The 19,552-nt window shown below is 35.0% G+C and overlaps 1 protein-coding gene across 2 annotated transcripts in view; it reads left to right on the forward strand.

Moving 5' to 3' along the window:
• Nucleotides 1-19,552, forward strand: part of URI1 (URI1 prefoldin like chaperone) — an 81,275-nt gene that overhangs the window by 31,797 nt on the left and 29,926 nt on the right. Inside the window, exons 3-4 of one of the 2 annotated variants that reach the window (XM_045891194.3) lie at nucleotides 8,287-8,365; nucleotides 9,723-9,858. In XM_045891194.3, the coding sequence (XP_045747150.1) occupies nucleotides 8,287-8,365; nucleotides 9,723-9,858 (215 nt within the window). The remainder of the gene's footprint in view (nucleotides 1-8,286; nucleotides 8,366-9,722; nucleotides 9,859-19,552) is intronic. The other variant, XM_064581291.1, reaches the window with a different exon arrangement.

The following is a 19,552-nucleotide window of genomic DNA, read 5'->3' on the forward strand; positions in this document are numbered from 1 at the left end:
GTCCTGCATCAGGGAGCCCGCTTCTGCCTCTGACCCTCCCCCCTCTCATGTGCTCTCTCTCTCTCATTTTCTCTGTCTCAAATAAATAAATAAAAAAAAAATAAAAAAAAAAGATATCTATGAAATTACATGAAGCAGACTTAAGTGAAAATAAAAAGACATTTTATATTGTTCAAATATTTAATTTTGGAAAGAATAGCTTTAAATTTGGGCATATAAATGCTGAAACACTTGAGCGTGTGAATTTATTTTTTTAAATTTTTATTTAAATTCAGGTTAACATACAGTGTAATACTGGTTTCAGGTGTACAGTTTCGTGATTCAGCACTTACCTACAACTTACAGTGCTCATCACAACAAGAATTTTGGGAGAGGGATTCTTTTTTTTTTTTTTTTAAGATTTTACTTATTTGAGATAGAACGAGAGTGAGAGAGAGCACAAGTAGGGGGAGCAGCAGGCTCTCCACTGAGCAGGGAGCCCGACTTGGGGCTGGATCCCAGGACTCTGGGATCATAACCTGAGCCAAAGGCAGACTCTCAACCAACTGAGCCACCCAGGTGCCCTGAGAGAGGGATTCTAAAGCAAATACTTGGCATTTTTATTTTTCAAAGGAAAATAGACTGTTTAGAGGAAAAGAGTAACTAGTTTCTAGTATAGGTTATAATCAAAGTATATAGAGGGAAATAACCAAGAGAGCATACCTAAATAGTTAAAAAATACAAGTGAAGATATGTTTGTTTTGAATTCCTTCCAGTGAATCAGTGTGGATGGGTGGATATGTGTATCTATCTCTGTCTGATGTTTTGAGGGATTCTTTGCCCCACAAAAGCACCAAGCTATTTCATTATAACAGTGCTGTAGTATATTTCTTTTTTTTTTTTTTAAAGATTTTATTTATTTATTTGACAGAGAGATAGAGAGTACAAGTAGGCAGAGAGGCAGGCAGAGGGAGAGGGAGAAGCAGGCTCTCCGCTGAGAAGGAAGCCCTATGCGGCGCTCGATCCCAGGACCCTGGGATCATGACCTGAGCTGAAGGCAGCCGCTTAACTGACTGAGCCACCCAGGCGCCCCACTGTAGTATATTTCTTATGAATTACCTGAAACAGTGCTTTCCTGACTTGCCTTCATATACTTAGATAAAATTTGTTTTATTTATTATGCATAATCTGTGAAATACTGATTTCCATACCTTTAAAACTAAAAAAAATTATTCATGGTGATGACTTCATTTTTCCGTGTTAAGTAAATTTGGAAACCATGTTTTTCAGACTCACCATTTTACTGACCACAAAGTTTTTAGTCACTGTTTTGTATAGGGCCTTCTGTTTGGGCTTTTTCATTTTATGTGTCTCCCTGACTCTCACCCTCACCCCCAGTAGAGCAGAGAGCAACTTCCAAACCTTCTGGAGATTTTATATGATTTTGTCGTTGGACTCTCTGTAGTTATTTATGAAAGTGTCCTTAAGGACAATGGCAAGAGGGAGGAATCATATATACAAATCCCCTTCTCTGTCATTTTTAAGTTCCTGCATAGTTTTCTTTTTTCCTTTTTTAATGGTATGGTATTAGTACATGGGTTTGGGAAGTTAAGTAAGTTTTGCAATTTTTGCATGTGATATTTCAAAGCAAATTAAGTTGCAGAAGAAAAGGATTCAAGTTGAATGTTTTAAGGATGATATTTTTTTAAAAACAAAATCTGAATTACGTTTTTAATTTTTTATCCTGAGTATAAAATGAATACATACTTATTTATAGAAAGGTTGAAATAAGAAAAGAATAAATTTACTCATAATTCTAAAGAGAAGCTAATTCTCCCTCTTTAAAACATTTTGTTTTATTCCCTTCAGTTTTTAAGTTCTGTATGTGTATTTATGTCACCAAGGTCAAAATAGTAAATGCTTTTTTTCTTTTCTTTTTAAAAAGGTTAATGATTTTTAAATTATTAGGATTTGTTACTTCTAGTAGTCCCCTAGCCTTTGTATCATGTTTTTGTAAGAACCACACTAGTTTAATACTTGATGCTTTTTTGAAAATGAAATGCAAAATAAATGCATTATAGGGCAATTTCTTATAGGGGAATTTTTAAAATAAAATTAGGGATTTTATAAAAAATTTGTAAGTACATCTCATTTAGAACATAATCTTTGATTATGTATTTGCAGTGTCCATATACAATATTTGGTTCACAATTTCCCACAATTAGCTTAAATCCAGTGAATATCTGATTGATGCTATACCTCAATTTGACTTGGTATACCTAATGACTTTTCATCTCTATTTTAACTGTATTAGGCTTGAAAACTACACCTCCTTGCACTTTGAGTTTTTTTAATTTTCTATTCATTTTAATTTTTTTTTTTTATAAAAATAAGAGCAATCTACAAAAAAGCTTTCAAGCTCAGGAGAGTACCTTGTGAGGATGAAGGTGTCAGTATTGCAGCAACAGTGCTTGACTGAGAGGCAGGTCACTTAGTGATAATCCAGGGTGCTTGTTCTTGTTTTGCGATACAAAAGTCTAAATTCTAATACACTAAAGGCAGTGGGTATCAGTGTATGACTAAGGAAAATGTAGTCAGTAAAAAAACTGAGGCATGCATGCAATTTAACATTTTTACTAGTTTATATTCAACTCATGACTGAACTGGGGATGGTTTTCCTATTTTTCTTTTATTTAAATGAACGGAGTTGAAGATAATTTTGAGAATTTTACATCTGATGGGTTTAAAACCAGGATTGCTTTTTTTTTTTTTAAACTGTTATAAGACCTCTTAAAAAAACTGACCTTGAGGGATCTGAGTGGCTTCTATTGAAATTATATGCCAAATGCAGGGACTTTTTCTCAGGAAAGAATCTAGTGTTTTTATCAGTTTCTCATAGCTATCAGTGACCATAAAAGGTTATGAATTACTGCTCTAAGAAAACAATACAAAAAAGTTTTCTTTTTTCTAAAAGAAAGAAAAAGTGTAGAAAGTCGAAACTACACCTATAAATTAGAATTAAGTAGAAACTGGCACAAACATTCAAAGCTTAAGTCGGTTATAAACTTATCATAGCTAAACTCCTCTTTTCTGAAAGGCCCCTTCTTTCTGATTTGTCACAAAAATTAGTGTCAGTTGTAGAGAACTCAGAGAATAAAGAAAATTAAAATGACCCGTAAACTCTTCACCTGAAGCTAACTGAACTAGGAGGCACCCTGGGGCATTTTTTTCAAACACAGAGTGATGTGTTTTTGTATAATTTTTAAACTTTCTTACTTCAGATTTGTATCTCATTTTATTCTTAGAACAAAGGAACACTAATGAGTGAAGAAACAGGTACCCATGATCACTGACAAGTCTGAAGTCGTATGTACATGTTTGTCGGCAGAGAGCATTGGAAGCAATTCATCTGTCCCAGCTTTGCTGTATATAACCCATTATACTCTGTTTTCTCATTGTTGAGAAGTTAAATTGAGGAAATCTAGTAGAATGTTAGCCGCATCAGTCTCTCTTTGACAATATTCTTTAACTTTAGAATAATTACAAGTGTTTATATTTAGGTTCGTCTTTTATCTATTTCCAGTACAATTTTTTGATGGACTCATAAAAATAAAGAACATGGACTATTTCATCAGCATCTTTTGATGACACAAGTTTCCTAGGTATAGAGCTGAGAAAAAGGAATATGCCACCATATTGCCTGAATTTTATCATAGATTTCACTCAGTAGTATTTTGCCATGACCATTTAAGAAAATAATACTAATTTAATACAGATATATTTTAATTTTTAATATGTTCCCTTTCCTGCCAAATTTCAGATCTTTCAACAATGTGATCCTTCTTTCAAGAATGTTTTTATTGTTTAATAGAACTTTAATAATTTATTATTTATTTATTTTTAAGATTTTATTTATTCATGAGAGACAGAGAGAGAGAGAGAGAGAGAGAGAGGCAGAGGGAGAAGCAGGCTCCCAAGGAGCAGAGAGCCCGATGCGGGACTCGATCCCAGGACCCTGGGATCATGACCTGAGCCGAAGGCAGACGCTTAACCATCTGAGCCACCCAGGCGCCCTAACTTTAATAATTTATTCAGACTTTTCAAGAGGATACTTTGAAAACAATCATCATTCCTTTCTTTAGTAATGAGAAGACTTTTCTCTTTACCTATATATAATTTATGCCTGAATTTAATATTCCTCTATTTTCTTAATTTCAGAGGTAAAAACCCAGAAAGTTTAAAAATTATACAAAAACACATCACTCTGCGTTTGAAAAAAATGCCCCAGGGTGCCTCCTAGTTCAGTTAGCTTCAGGTGAAGAGTTTACGGGTCCATCAAGCTAGTGGATCTTTAACAAAGAAGCAATGCAAAGAAATAAAAAAGATGTGCTATATTTGAGTGATGATCCCTGCAGCATATGGCGTAAGGCTTGGTTGCAGAGGAGAAGCTCAATAAATGGTGAATTGAATTGAAACAAAGGTTTTCTTGAATTCTTAACAGGAAGTTCTAGAGTGGGTATGATAGACTAAAAATCATTTGTAAATAAGATTATATAGTTACTTATATTCCAAAATCTTTGGATTTTGTAGTTTCTTAAAAACTTAACTCTGCCCCAGGTTAACCCAGATAGTAATATGAATGTAAAGCGCATTTCTTTTTCCCTTTTTGATCACCACTTGCTGTTTCCTGCATTTTTTGTTTAGGACATTAGGTAAAGGGAGAGAGAATGATAAGAAATTAAAAACAAACAAACCCACAGGCTTAATGTCAACATTTCTGCCTATTCCAGTTTACTACTTTAAGTTGAAAATTAGCAAAATTAGTGCATCAGTGATTTAAATTTTATTTCCCTTTTTTGTTAAAGATGAAAATTGGAGACTTTCTTCTTGCCCCAAAGGATGTAGAACTTTTTTTCTTTACAAAGATTTGTCAGTTGCATTTAAGAAAAAGATTAAAAATATAGTCTTGCTTTCATATTCCCCCATCTCCTTTTTAATATTCTGTTACGAAAATCTTTTTAAACATAAGTTGAAAGAATTGTGTAGGTGAACCTTGATCATATATCTATCTTTATCTCAATCCATTAATCCATTTTTCCCAGATGTATTTCAAAGTAAGTCGTGGACATCAGTTACACCTGTAAATACTTGAGCAAAGACATCATTTAACTTGTTCTCATACTTCTCACAGCTTTATGAAAATAAGGTGTTTCCCATGGGATTTATCCTGATCTTCATCCTTAAGGTTAAGGCTAATTTGTAGTGTGCTTCTTGTGTGTCCTTCTTTGCTGCTGCTTTTTAATACAAAAGCTGCTTCTCAGAAGGCATATAGTGCATGATTACAAGATTCAAAAGAAAATTGTAAAAGTGTCTTATATATGACTTACAGCAGTGCTTTAGTTCTTATTTTCTGTAAGGAACATTGCACGAAGATATTTGTTGCAAATTAAATCTTACTTATTGGGTAACTTTTTTAAAATTAAGAATTGAAGCCTGAACTTAATCTATAAGGATCAAATACGATGAAGACCTCCAGACAAGGAGGTCTATATGTTATAAGTAAAGTAGGCTTGAGTGGTTTACCTAACTATATCTGGGTTTTATTTTCCATTTGAAAAAAAATTAAGCAGTTGCCTCTTTTGATTACATATTTTAATATGACTACAGTATCTAAAAACTATATTTCTAAGTAATAAAACAGAAGAAACAAACTCTTCAAATTTTTGTGCAAATAAAGATCCCCTACTTACCTTCTGTAACACAGTAGTTCTTAGAATCATTTTTTGTATTTTCCGCTATATAGGCTTTGTGATCTTTTAACAGGATTATTTAATCCCTGAATATTAGAGGGACTATTTAAGGACAAATAGATAAACTCTGACCAAGGTGTTTGATCCTGCATATTTCCACTAGTGGAACCTTTAGGGAAGAGAGTTTCTTAAGCCGTAATTTCTCCTACAGACACTGCTTGTCTTGTCCTTGCCTCCCTTCAAAAAGGACTTCTGCGTGGGCTGCATTTTAAATTATCTTTTTTTTTTTTGTTTCTGTATTTTTAGAAAACAACTCAGAATTTAGAAATAGGAACTCTGATCTTAAACCGTCCTCCAGTATGTCCACTTTTGTTCTAGAGAGAATTAATGATAAGTCTAAAACTGAACATACTTGATTTGGAATACTGACATTGATCTCTTGTATTACCTGTGGTTGAATCTACTATTCTTTTAATATACAAAAGAGGTGTTTTGTTAGGAAATCTCCTTTTTCCACGTGTAGTTACCAAAATAAGACATACTGAATGCTAACTTTAATACTAGCTTTTTAACAATCACAGGAACATTTAGACATCTAAGCTGATGTATAGGCCTTGAGCATTTGCTGAATTACTTATCTAAAACATACAAACTGTTAGTGTTCTGTAGATTTCATAATGAGTGTTTACTATGTGCAGGCATTGTGCCAAATCAGTTCTTTATAGATAGTATCCAATTTATTGCTCACACCAACCCTATCTCCAAAAGCTCCCTAAACGGTAACATTTAGCTATATACTACCTTTCAATAAGTTGTACTCTTTTTATCAAACTGAATGAATTTAACATAATGGAATCTCAACTTAGTGGGTAGTAGTCTTTCTTGAAAATTTTAGAATTGGTGTTTTTTGATAGTTTATGGAAAAAGGGGTATTGGATACTCAGTGTAGATGTTCATTGCTAAACCCTTTGGATTTCTTTCACTTGAACCTGTGAGATAGGCATTTTACCACTGAAGATACTAAGACCAGGGTTAATTTGTGTATGTTAAATGGTGGAGCTGGGATTCACCTTCTGGTCTGATCGTAATGCCGTGCTCTTTCTGGTATGTAGCTCTGTGCATGAAGTTTTTTAAAACCATTTTATTCTTAAAAAATTTATCCAGAAGGATGATATTTTTCCCTTAAGTAAATAGAATAAAGACATTTCATGTTTATAAAAAAGGATTTTGAGGGAACGTTTTGCAAAAGCACTTGAACACCAGGAAATAAAATGGCTTGCTTGGAAGAACACAGGCCAGAAGACCTAGGTTAAATTCATTGCTTGCATCTTTTATGATGGAGGAGGTCTGATTTCTCTTCAATGTGTGCTTTTTCCATCTTCCTTCTACTTTCTTTTTTGAATGAGGAAAATGTTGAAAAGTGACATTTACTACAGGAATATTTTTAGGATGAATAATAGTATATATGTGAAATTCCTTGATATTCTTAAGAGTAAATGAGATAATTTTTATTAATTATGCTTCTCTTGCTTTAGGGGTGCTAAGGAGTAAACTGAATCAATTCCATGATGTTTATAGAGCAGTCATTTTTATTATCTGGAGAATGATTATCTATGTTGCAATTTATTCTAATTTCAGTTTGGCAATATCTACATTTTTTTTTAAATTACTTGCTGAATTGGTGGGTTTTGTTTTTGTTATTTTTTTCAAACTGACAACACCCTTTTGCTTTAAAAAATTTCAGTGCACTGGTTTAGCCTGCAGCTTACAGCCTAGCAAGGAACCCTTATGAAACTGAATTTTCAGAGAGGATTTGAAAACAGGCATCTACATGAAGGACTATTCATTTCCAGCAGGTGTAAGAACTGAGTGCATAGTGCAGAAACATATGGCCATCTCTACTCCTACAGAATGATATCTTTTGGTTATTTGAAATTAATTTATTAGGTAGCTCTGTCTTGATATAACATGAAACAGGCTCCAAAGCCAAATCGAAATGCTTTTTTGTATTACCTCTACCTAATTTCTTCTATCTCCTCATTGGTTCTCTCTCAACTTAATCACATTAATATGAGTAACTGAAGGGTTATTCCACATTTTTCAGCTTTAAGTTTTCTGGGGACTGAAAATGTCTGGTCAAATTTTGTGTTCATGATTTCTGCTGTGCAACCAGTGTTTATTCACCCACAAGTTTATTAAATCTCTTCTTCCTTCATCTTAAGTTCCTGTTTCCCTCTAAACATCAGGCCCTCCCTCAATGTCTCCTTTAATTTCTAAATTTTATTTAGTTCAGATGATCTACATTATGAAACACTAGTTCTCAAGATGTGTGTTCTAATTCTGAAACCAAATCCTTGAAAGTCTTAATTTTTTGGTATATGTATGGTTGAATAATGCCACTGCTAAATTTGGTAAACATAGAATTTTAAAATTTTTGAAATACTTAAATATTTAAATTGCTAAAATTGGATTTTTGATTAGTTTGTCTTTTGATACATAGTCTACTCAAGGAATTGTTAGTGTATTCATTTAGTATTTGCTATTTTTTTGTCAACAGGAAGAAGGTAGATAATGACTATAATGCCCTGCAAGAAAGACTCAGTACCTTGCCTGATAAGTTGTCTTATAATATCATGGTATGTTAAGTGTGTTGCTTTTAAAGTAGTATGTTGTTTACATATTAGCTATGGAAAGTAAGAAGATGTTTCTTTGCTTTATATGTATTGATTCACAAATTGCCAAGCTCTAATAGACAGTATCTGAAGTAACTACCATAGCAAGGAAAGTTTTTGTTTTACTTTTTTTTTTTTTTTAAAGATTTTATTTATTTATTTTGACAGAGAGAGACAGCGAGAGAGGGAACACAAGCAGGGGGAGTGGGAGAGGGAGAAGCAGGCTTCCCGAGGAGCTGGGAGCCCGATGGGCTCCATCCCAGGACCCAGGGATCATGACCTGAGCCGAAGGCAGACGCTTAACGACTGAGCCACCCAGGCGCCCCTGTTTTACTTTAAAATAATCCACTAATTGTTGTAATAGTTGGTATTTGCTTCTTTTCTTTTTTTTCAGATTTATATTAAGTTATCACATTATGGAGACACAAATGGCATAAATGTTAGCACAAAATTTGACAAATTTGGTATGCAAATTTACTGTGTTAGAAAACTGTAATTAAGACAGAAATATGGCACTTAGTCGTTTCCTGTTAGCCAGAGCAGGAATAGATCATAATGTTGTATAATTCACAGAATTACACCCATGAACATTGATTTTATATAAAAAGGTACTGCTAATTTTTGTCTGAATGATCTTCCTATCGACATAGTGATCCTTTCGTGAGCCCTGGATTAGATTCTTTCATTGCTTGAATATATTTTTTCATAAAGACTTTGTTCTTAATTACAGTAGTTCAAATGTTTTATAAATGTATTGTTTTTTTATTATACTGGCCCAAATATTTTGTAAAATTTGTAGAGTCATTAAAGCTATTTATTTGTTAATTCCAGTTTTGTTAAACAAATGGCTATTTTATTGGAAATAATTTTCAGGTTTTTTAATCAAAGGTATTCTTTATTAATATTTCATTGCTAGTTTGCTTTCATTTAGATTTATGAATGAACACGAAGTGTAAACATTCAGAGACAGTGCTCATTTCTCTGAAAGCTGTATGTAAATGTGCTTATTCCTTTTCCTGTTTTAACATTGATTTATTAACCTAAAGCAGTTTTCTATAGGTTTTCTCAGTGAAACTTTAATGTTAAATTTCTATAAAGTTGACGTTTTTTCTTAGTCGATAAAAAGACCTCAACACAGAGCTTTTAATGCTGTTTCATAAAATGTATTTTCTTAGTTGATAAAAAGACCCCAACGCAGAGCTGTTTCTTAAAATGTATTTTTTAGTGTTTTTAATTTTTTGTCTTCTTTCTCCTTATTCCTCCCCTCCCTCCCTCCCTCCCTCCCTCCCTCCCTTCCTCCCTTCCTTCCTTTCAACAATAGGTACCATTTGGCCCCTTTGCCTTCATGCCAGGAAAGCTTGTCCATACTAACGAAGTCACTGTTTTACTCGGGGACAATTGGTTTGCAAAGTGCTCAGCAAAGCAGGCTGTGGGCTTAGTTGAGCATCGGAAAGAACGTATGTACCAATTATAAATGACGTATCTTTGCTGGATGTGTATCAGTTCACAAAGTGCCAAGCTGTTACTAAAAGTATCATCCATGATTTATTAGTCCAGACTATTTGTGATTTGGTTGAATTGTAGGTAGTTTGAGTAGAACCAACATTTGAGAATGTAAGCTGGAGAATGGAACATCTGGGTTGGAAATATCACCCACATGATATGGCATGTTTTCAGAAATGACAGAGTGTAAAAGTCCTTAACATGTGGTTTTATAGATAGAAGTTGGGAAGACATCAGACTTGGGCTCATTTTATATTTTATAACTGATTTGTTCTGGGTGCTTTCATGTACTTACCTTTGCTTTTAATACTTGTAGTACACAGAGGGAATTTACTTTTTATTTATTGAACTAAGAAAAATACCTATCTGTAAAAGTAGAAACAATTTTTAAACATGCTTTTTGGTTTAGAAGAAGTCATATTTTCATCTTACAGAGAAGGCCAGGTGTGGAGAGGTGCTACCCAAAACAGTGCCCATATACTTATTCAGTGATGTGAGGCCTCTGTCTCATTTGATTGAGGTATTTCTTTAAGTTTTGTTTATCTATGATATTATTTGTTGGTGTAGATACATATCCGCATACACATTTTTTAGTTGGATGCGTTTGGCTTCAGTTCTAGCTTAGTTGCATTTTAAAATTAGGTTCATTTAATATCTATGTTCTTATTTCTATAATAAAATACTTAAATTGATAGTATGATATCACCCCTACCTGTTTTTTTAACCTTGTAGTTAAATGTGTATTTGAAAATAAATTTTTGAGGATTCTTCTGTATAAATGAGGTCATAAAGATAAAAAAACAGCTGAGTTTTCTACAGCTGAAATTATTTCACTTATACATGTGAGTGGGTACTAGTTAGAGAACTCATTTACTCAGTGAAATTGTGGGATCTATATTTGGACACTCTAATTGCAAATCAACTCCTATAAGTTTATAATTGATAACATATTTGATCATTTGTGACACTAATCAGAATCTTATTGTTAGGCCTGTATATAATTTCTAGCAATGATAATTCTTTTGGCATTACTATACTAAAATAAGTCATGTACGTTAGAGGAAAAAGAATGAGCATAATTCTTTCTTAAAGGCCTTTCTTAATGGGGAAAGTTTTCTTATTTACTGGGGTAGCTCTGCTGATATGAAATCAGTTCATCGTCTGTTAAAGTTTGTTCACTCTGATTTTCATATGTGTATTTCAGCAAAGCAATCTTTAGAATCAGTTATGACTTAATATAATAATGGGAGAATACTTTTTTTTTTAAGATACTTAGAGAGCATGCACACGCGCGCTCAGTTGCGAGCAGGGGAGGGACAAAGGTAGAGGGAGAGAGAGAATCTCAAGCCAACTAGCCACTGAGCGTGGACTCCAGTATGGGGCTTGATCACATGACCCTGAGATCATGACCTGAGCTGAAATCAAGAGTCGGCCATTCAACCAGCTGAGCCACCCAGGTGCCCCTGGAGAATACTTTTAATAGAATAGGAATAGAGCTCTAGAATAGAGAGGTATTTTTTGGTAAATCACTTTCCATTGTTGAAAATGGTTTTTGGAATTGACCAAAAATGATGACTTTTGGGATCAGTGTTTATCTAAAATAATTTTCAGAATATGTACCTATGAATTATGTTTGAGAACCTATTATGAATTCTAAAAAGTTGTTTTATTCACACAGTTTTATATTAATTTTGATAACTAAAGAAATGTTTAGGTATATTGTTGTATTTAACATTTATTTAAGAAAAGATACTTATTTTTCTTATGGAAGAAGAAATATAACAAGTTAAACCCGCAGTCCTACCTCACTGTTGACGGGGTAATTGGGAAAGGTGGAAGGGAGGGTCATTGCATGTTTAAAAAGTAGTCAAAATGAAGGACAAAATGGATTTAACACAAGTACAAAAGGATTCAGGGGAGGTTTCTCTAAGGAAGCTGATTTTTAAGAGTGCCCTATTCTTTGTGCTCACATCCTGCATTTTTGCCATTTAACATGAATATGACCAGCTTTTTAAAGTTAAAAAAAATTTTTTTAAGATTATCAGAGTGAAATTGACTTTTTATTTGGTATACTGTTCATGAGTTTTCAACGCAAGTAAAGATTTGTTTAACCATTGCCACTGTCAGAATATAGAATAGGATATAGGATACACTAGCCAGAGCCCAGGATCACAACAGAAACTCCCTCATGCGTTCCCTTTGTGGTCACACCCTACCTCTACCTGTAAGGCCTGACAATCACTGATCTGTCTCTATCACTATCAATTTTACCTTTTCCAGAATGTCATATAAATGGAGTCATACACTATGTAACCTTTTGAGACTGACTTCTTTCATTCACCATAATGCCTCATCTAAGTTGTTTTGTATATCAAAAGGTCAATCGTATTTACTGCTGAGTATTCCATTATATGCACATACCACAGTTTTTCTCTTCATCTATTGGAGAACACTTGGTTTGCTTTCATTTTCTGGAATTATGAACAGAGCTGTTATAAACCTTTATGTTTTTGTCTTACTATAAATTTTCATTGCTGTTGATAAATACCTACAAGTGGGATTGCTACGTCATATGGTGGGTACGTGTATTCAGTTTTTAAGAAACTTTCAAGCTATTTTCCAAAGACACTATATTATTTTACATTCCCCCAATCCCAGCAGGGTGTGAGAGTCCTAGTAGCTTTGCATCCTTACCAGCACTTGGTATTGTTAGTTTTAAAAATTTAAGCCATTTCAGTAGATGTGTAGGAGTTTAAATTTGCATTTCCCTGATGGCTAATGATGTTCAGCATTGATTCATGTACTTGCCTGCCATCTGTGTGTGTATCTGTCCTCTTTGATCTGTTGAAGTCTTTTGCCCATTTTTAAAAATTTGGTTGTATTTTTTCTTAAGTTTTGAGAGTTCTTCATATATTCTGGATATAAGTCTTTGTTAAGTGTGTGATTTGCAAATATTTTCTCCCAGTATGTATCTTGTCTTTTTATTCCCTCAACATTGTATTTCCAGAGCAAAAATTTTTAATTTTGAAGTCCAGTTTATTACTTTTTTGTTTTATGGATCATTTGTTTGGTGTCATATCTAGAATGCTTTGCCCTACCCTCAGTTCATGAAGATTTTCTCCTGTGTTTTCTTCTATAAAATGTTCATTGTTGAACATTTTGCACTTAGATCTGTGTTCCATTTTATTTTTTTTTAAAGATTTTATTTATTTATTTGAGAGAGAGAATGAGAGAGCACCTGAGAGGGGGGAGGGTCAGAGGGAGAAGCAGGCTCCCCGCCGAGCAGGGAGCCCGATGCAGGACTCGATCCCGGGACTCCAGGATCATGACCTGAGCCGCAGGCAGTCGCTTAACCAACTGAGCCACCCAGGCGCCCCTGTTCCATTTTTAAGTTAATTTTTGTGTAAGGTGTGAGGTTTAGTTCAAGGTGTTCAGTCTTTTTACGTATAGATGTCTAGTTTTTCTCAAATCATTTGTGGGAAGTCCTTTCTCCATTCGGTTGCCTTTGTACTTTTGTCAAAAATGAACTGGTAATCAGAATCACAATGAGATACCATTTTATCCTTCCTACTATAGCTGTAATAAAAAAGGGGGACAGTAACTTGTATTAGTGAGGATGTGGAAAATTGCAACCCTCATATGTTGGTGGTGGGAATATAAATTGGTGTAGCCACCTTGGAAAACCGCTTGGACTTTTTCATAAAGTTAAACATTGAGTTACCATCTAGCCCTATTCCACACCTAGATAGTATTATACCCAAGGGAAAGTAAAAACATACGTCTGCACAGAAGCTTGTATGTGAATATTAGCATAATTCGTAATAGCCCAAAAATGTAAACAACCCAAATGTCTATCATCCAGTGAATGGATAAATGTGAACATTGCTTGGCAAGAAAAAGAAATGTACCATTTACTATGACAAATGAAAAAAGCCAGCTACAAAAGACTATATATATTATATGATACCACTTGTATGAAATATTTAGAATAGGCAAATTTATGAAACAAAAAGTATATTAATGGTTGCTTAGGGCTAGGGAAGGTATGGGGGAGAATGGAAAGTGACTTATTTTTTTGGAAAGGTTATATTTGGACATGATACAAATTTTAAAGGGTTTTCATTGAAAAATAAGTGTCCCTTTTCCTCTCTTATCATCCATTTGGATAACTTGGAGGCATTATCAGTATCTTACCATTTTGTGTGTTCACATCTTGTACACTTATGCATTCCCAACCCATTATATACACAACCACTCAAATGGTAGCACATGTTCTTTTGCATCTTTCTGTCTTTTCTTAATGGCTGCAGGGCATTATATGGATATTGTGCAATTTATTGTTTTCTTTCATAATAACCATCCTAAAGGTTTTGATTTCCAATTCTTTAAGGACTTCAGGATGTTTGTTGAGCATTTTTCATGTGCTTATGGGCAATTTGTAGGAAAATCTTTGGAGAGATGTCAGTTCAAGTCCTTTGCCCATTTTTAAATTGGGTTGTCTTTTTGTTGTTGAATTGTATGAGTTCTTTATATATTCTGGATATTAGTCCCTTAACAGATAGATGATTTGCAAATATTTTCTCCCATTCTGTGGACTGCCTTTTCACTATATTGGTAATGTCCTTTGATGCACTAAAGTTTTAAATTTTGATGAAGTCATTTGTCTATTTTTTTTCTTTTGTTGCTTGTACTTTTAGTGTCATATCCAGGAAATCATTGCCAAATCCAATGTCATGAAGCTTTTCTCCTGTGTTTTCTTCTAAGAATTTCATAGTTTCAGTTTTCATTTAGATCTTTCATCCATTTTGAGTTAATTTTTTGTATATTGTGTAAAGTAAGGGTCCAACTTTGTTCTTTTGCATGTGGCTATCCAGTTTTCCCAGTAGTGTTGTTGAAAAGACTGTCTTTACCCCCATTGAATGGTTTGACACCGTTATTGAAAATTGTTTGGATATATATGGGAGGATTTATTTCTGGGTTCTCTACCCTATTTTATGATCTATATGTCTGTCTTAATGCCAGTACTGTAGTATTTTGATAACTGTACTTTTGTAGAAAGTTTTAAAATCAAGTAGTATGAGATCTCCAACTTTGATCTTTTGTAAGATTGTTTGGCTATTCAGGGTCTCTCAAGATTGCATAGGAATTTTGGGGTGGATTTCTTCTATTGCAGCAAAATTGTTGGGATTTTGATAGGGATTGATTTGAATTTGTAGATTGCTTTGGGTAAAATGATATCTTAACAATATTAAACCCTCTAATCCATGAACACAGGATGTCTTTCCATTTACTTTGTCTTCTTTAAATTCTTTCAGCAACACAATAAGTCTTGTGTCTTCTAGGCTAAACTTACTATTATCTTTTTAATGGTATTGTAAATAGAAATTATTTTCTTAATTTTCTTTTCAGATTGTTCATTGCTGGTGTATAGAAATGCAACTTATTTTTGAGTAATTTATTAGTTTTTTAGCTATGTGTGTGTGTGTGTGTAATATTTCAGGTTTTCTACATATAAGATCATATCATCTGTCAATAGAGATCATTTTACTTCTTCCTTTCCAATTTGGATGCTTTTTATTTTTTTTCCTTGCCTAATTGCTTTCGCTATAACTTTTTTTTTTTCTTATGGACTCCTAGTTATTTATTTATTTATTTATATTATTAACATATAATGTATTATTTGTTTCAGAGGTACAGGTCTGTGATTCATCAGTCTTATACCCATTGTTCGTTACAACGCCTACCCCCTCCCCTCCAGCAACCCTCAGTTTGTTTCCTATGATTAAGAGTCTCTTATGGTTTGTCTCCCTCTCTGGTTTCATCTTGTTTCATTTTTTCATCTCTTCCCCTACGATCCTCTGCCTTGTTTCTTAAATTCCACATATCAGTGAGATCAAATGATAATTGTCTTTCTCTGATTGACTTATTTCGCTTGGCATAATATCCTCTAGTTCCATCCACGTTGTTGGAAATGTCAACATTTCATTTTTCTGATGGCTGCGTAACATTCCATTGTGTGTGTGTGTGTGTGTGTGTGTGTGTATACACACACACAATATATCTTCTTTATCCATTCATCTGTCAATGGACATCTTGGCTCTTTCCATAGTTTGGCTATTGTGGACATTGCTGCTATAAACATCGGGGTGCATGTACCCCTTCGGATCACTACATTTGTATCGTTGGGGTAAATACTCAATAGTGCAGTCGCTGGGTCGTAGGGTAGCTCTATTTTCAACTTCTTGAGGAACCTCCATACTGTGTTCCAGAGTGGCTGCACCAGCTTGCGTTTCCACCAACAGTGTAGGAGGGTTCCCTTTTCTCCGCACCCTAGCCAACATCTGTCGTTTCCTGACTTGTTAATTTTAGCCATACTGACTGGTGTGAGGTGGTATCTCATTGAGGTTTTGATTTGTATTTTCCTGATGCTGAGTGTTGTTGAGCACTTTTTCATGTGTCTGTTGCGCATTTGGATGTCTTCTTTGGAAAAATGTCTGTTCATGTCTTCTGCCCATTTCTTGATTGGATTATTTGTTTTTTGGGTGTTGAGTTTGATAAGGTCTTTATAGATTTTGGATACTAGCCCTTTATCTGATATGTCATTTGCAAATATCTTCTCCCATTTTGTCGATTGCCTTCTGATTTTATCCACTGTTTCCTTTGCTGTGCAAAAGCTTTTTATCTTGATGAAGTCCCAGTAGTTCATTTTTGCCCTTGCTTCCCTTGCCTTTGGTGATGTTTCTAAGAAGAGGTTGCTGCGGCTGAGGTCGAAGAGGTTGCTGCCTGTGTTCTCCTCAAGGATTTTGATGGATTCCTGCCCGTTTTGAGTCTGTTTTTGTGTATGGTGTAAGAAAATGGTCCAGTTTCATTCTCCTGCATGTGGCTGTCCAACACCATTTGTTGAAGAGACCGTCTTTATGCCATTGGACATTCTTTCCTGCTTTGTTGAAGATTAGTTGACCACAGAATTGAGGGTCCATTTCTGAGTTTTGTATTCTGTTCTATTGATCTATGTGTCTGTTTTTGTGCCAGTACCATACCGTCTTGATGATTACAGCTTTGTGTAGTAGAGCTTTAAGTCTGGAATTGTGATGGTTTTCTTTTTCAGCATTCCTCTTGCTATTCGGGTTTTTTTCTGGTTCCATACAAATTTTAGGGTTATTTGTGCCATTTCTGTGAAAAAAATTGATGGTATTTTGATAGGGATTGCATTTAATGTGTAGATTGCTCTAGGTAGCATAGACATTTTAACAATATTTGTTCTTCCAATCCATGGGCATAGAACGTTTTTCCATTTCTTTGTGTCTTCCTCAATTTCTTTTTTTTTTTTTATTCTTATGTTAATCCCTATACATTACATCATTAGTTTTAGATGAAGTGTTCCATGATTCATTGTTTGTGCATAACACCCAGTGCTCCATGCAGAATGTGCCCTCCTCAATACCCACCACCAGTCTAACCCATCCTCCCACCCCCCTCCCCTCCAGAACCCTGTTTGTTTTTCAGAGTCCATCGTCTCTCATGGTTCGTCTACCCCTCCGATTTCCCCCGCTTCATTCTTCCCCTCCCACTACCTTCTTCTTCTTCTTTTTTTTTTCTTAACATATATTGCATTATTTGTTTCAGAGGTACAGATCTGAGATTCAACAGTCTTGCACAATTCAAAGCACTTACCAGAGCACATACCCTCCCCAGTGTCTACCACCCAGTCACCCCATCCCTCCCACCCCACCCCCCACTCCAACAACACTCAGTTTGTTTCCTGCGATTAAGAATTCCTCATATCAGTGAGATCATATGATACATGTCTTTCTCTGTTTGACTTATTTCACTCAACATAATACCCTCCAGTTCCATCCACGTCGTTGCAAATGGCAAGATCTCATTCCTTTTGATGGCTGCATGATATTCCATTGTATATATATATACCACCTCTTCTTTATCCATTCATCTGTCGATGGACATCTTGGCTCTTTCCACAGTTTGGCTATTTTGGACATTGCTGCTATAAACATTGGGGTGCACGTACCCCTTCGGATCCCTACTTTTGTATCTTTGGGGTAAATACCCAGTAGTGCAATTGCTGGATCATATGGTAGCTCTATTTTCAACTTTTTGAGGAACCTCCATACAGTTTTCCAGAGTGGCTGCACCAGCTTGCATTCCCACCAACAGTGTAGGAGGATTCCCCATTCTCCGCATCCCCGCCAACATCTGTCGTTTCCTGACTTGTTAATTTTAGCCATTCTGACTGGTGTGAGGTGGTATCTCATTGAGGTTTTGATTTGGATTTCCCTGATGCCGAGCGATATTGAGCACTTTTTCATGTGTCTGTTGCGCATTTGGATGTCTTCTTTGGAAAAATGTCTGTTCATGTCTTCTGCCCATTTCTTGATTGGATTCTTTGTTCTTTGGGTGTTGACTTTGATAAGTTCTTTATAGATTTTGGATACTAGCCCTTTATCTGATATGTCATTTGCAAATATCTTCTCCCATTCCGTCGGTTGTCTTTTGGTTTTGTTGATGGTTTCCTTTGCTTTGCAAAAGCTTTTTATCTTGATGAAGTCCCAATAGTTCATTTTTGCCCTTGCTTCCCTTGCCTTTGGCGATGTTTCTAGGAAGAAGTTGCTTCGGCTGAGGTCAAAGAGGTTGCTGCCTGTGTTCTCCTTTAGGATTTTGATGGACTCCTGTCTCACATTGAGGTCTTTCAACCATTTGGAGTCTATTTTTGTGTGTGGTGTAAGGAAATGGTCCAGTTTCATTCTTCTGCATGTGGCTATCCAATTTTCCCAACACCATTTGTTGAAGAGACTGTCTTTGTTCCATTGGACATTCTTTCCTGCTTTGTCAAAGATGAGTTGACCATAGAGTTGAGGGTCCATTTCTGGGCTCTATTCTGTTCCATTGATCTATGTGTTTTTGTGCCAGTACCATGCTGTCTTGATAATGACAGCTTTGTAATAGAGCTGGAAGTCCAGAATTGTGATGCCGCCAGCTTTGCTTTTCTTTTTCAACATTCCTCTGGCTATGCGGGGTCTTTTCTGGTTCCATACAAATTTTAGGATTATTTGTTCCATTTCTTTGAAAAAAGTGGATGGTATTTTGATGGGGATTGCATTGAATGTGTAGATTGCTCTAGGTAGCATTGACATCTTCACAATATTTGTTCTTCCAATCCATGAGCATGGAATGTTTTTCCATTTCTTTGTGTCTTCCTCAATTTCTTTCATGAGTATTTTATAGTTTTCTGAGTACAGATCCTTTGTCTCTTTGGTTAGATTTATTCCTAGGTATCTTATGGTTTTGGGTGCAATTGTAAATGGGATCGACTCCTTAATTTCTCTTTCTTCTGTCTTGTTGTTGGTGTAAAGGAATGCCACTGACTTCTGTGCATTGATTTTATATCCTGCCACTTTACTGAATTCCTGTATGAGTTCTAGCAGTTTTGGGGTGGGGTCTTTTGGGTTTTCCACATAAAGTATCATATCATCTGCAAAGAGTGAGAGTTTGACTTCTTCTTTGCCAATTTGGATGCCTTTGATTTCTTTTTGTTGTCTGATTGCTGTGGCTAGGACTTCCAATACTATGTTGAATAGCAGTGGTGATAGTGGACATCCCTGCCGCGTTCCTGACCTTAGGGGGAAAGCT

The sequence above is a fragment of the Mirounga angustirostris genome, unplaced genomic scaffold (assembly GCF_029215605.1).
Source record: "Mirounga angustirostris isolate CCGP_5_RB_7025 unplaced genomic scaffold, mMirAng1.0.hap1 SCAF_16, whole genome shotgun sequence".
NCBI lineage: Eukaryota > Metazoa > Chordata > Mammalia > Carnivora > Phocidae > Mirounga > Mirounga angustirostris.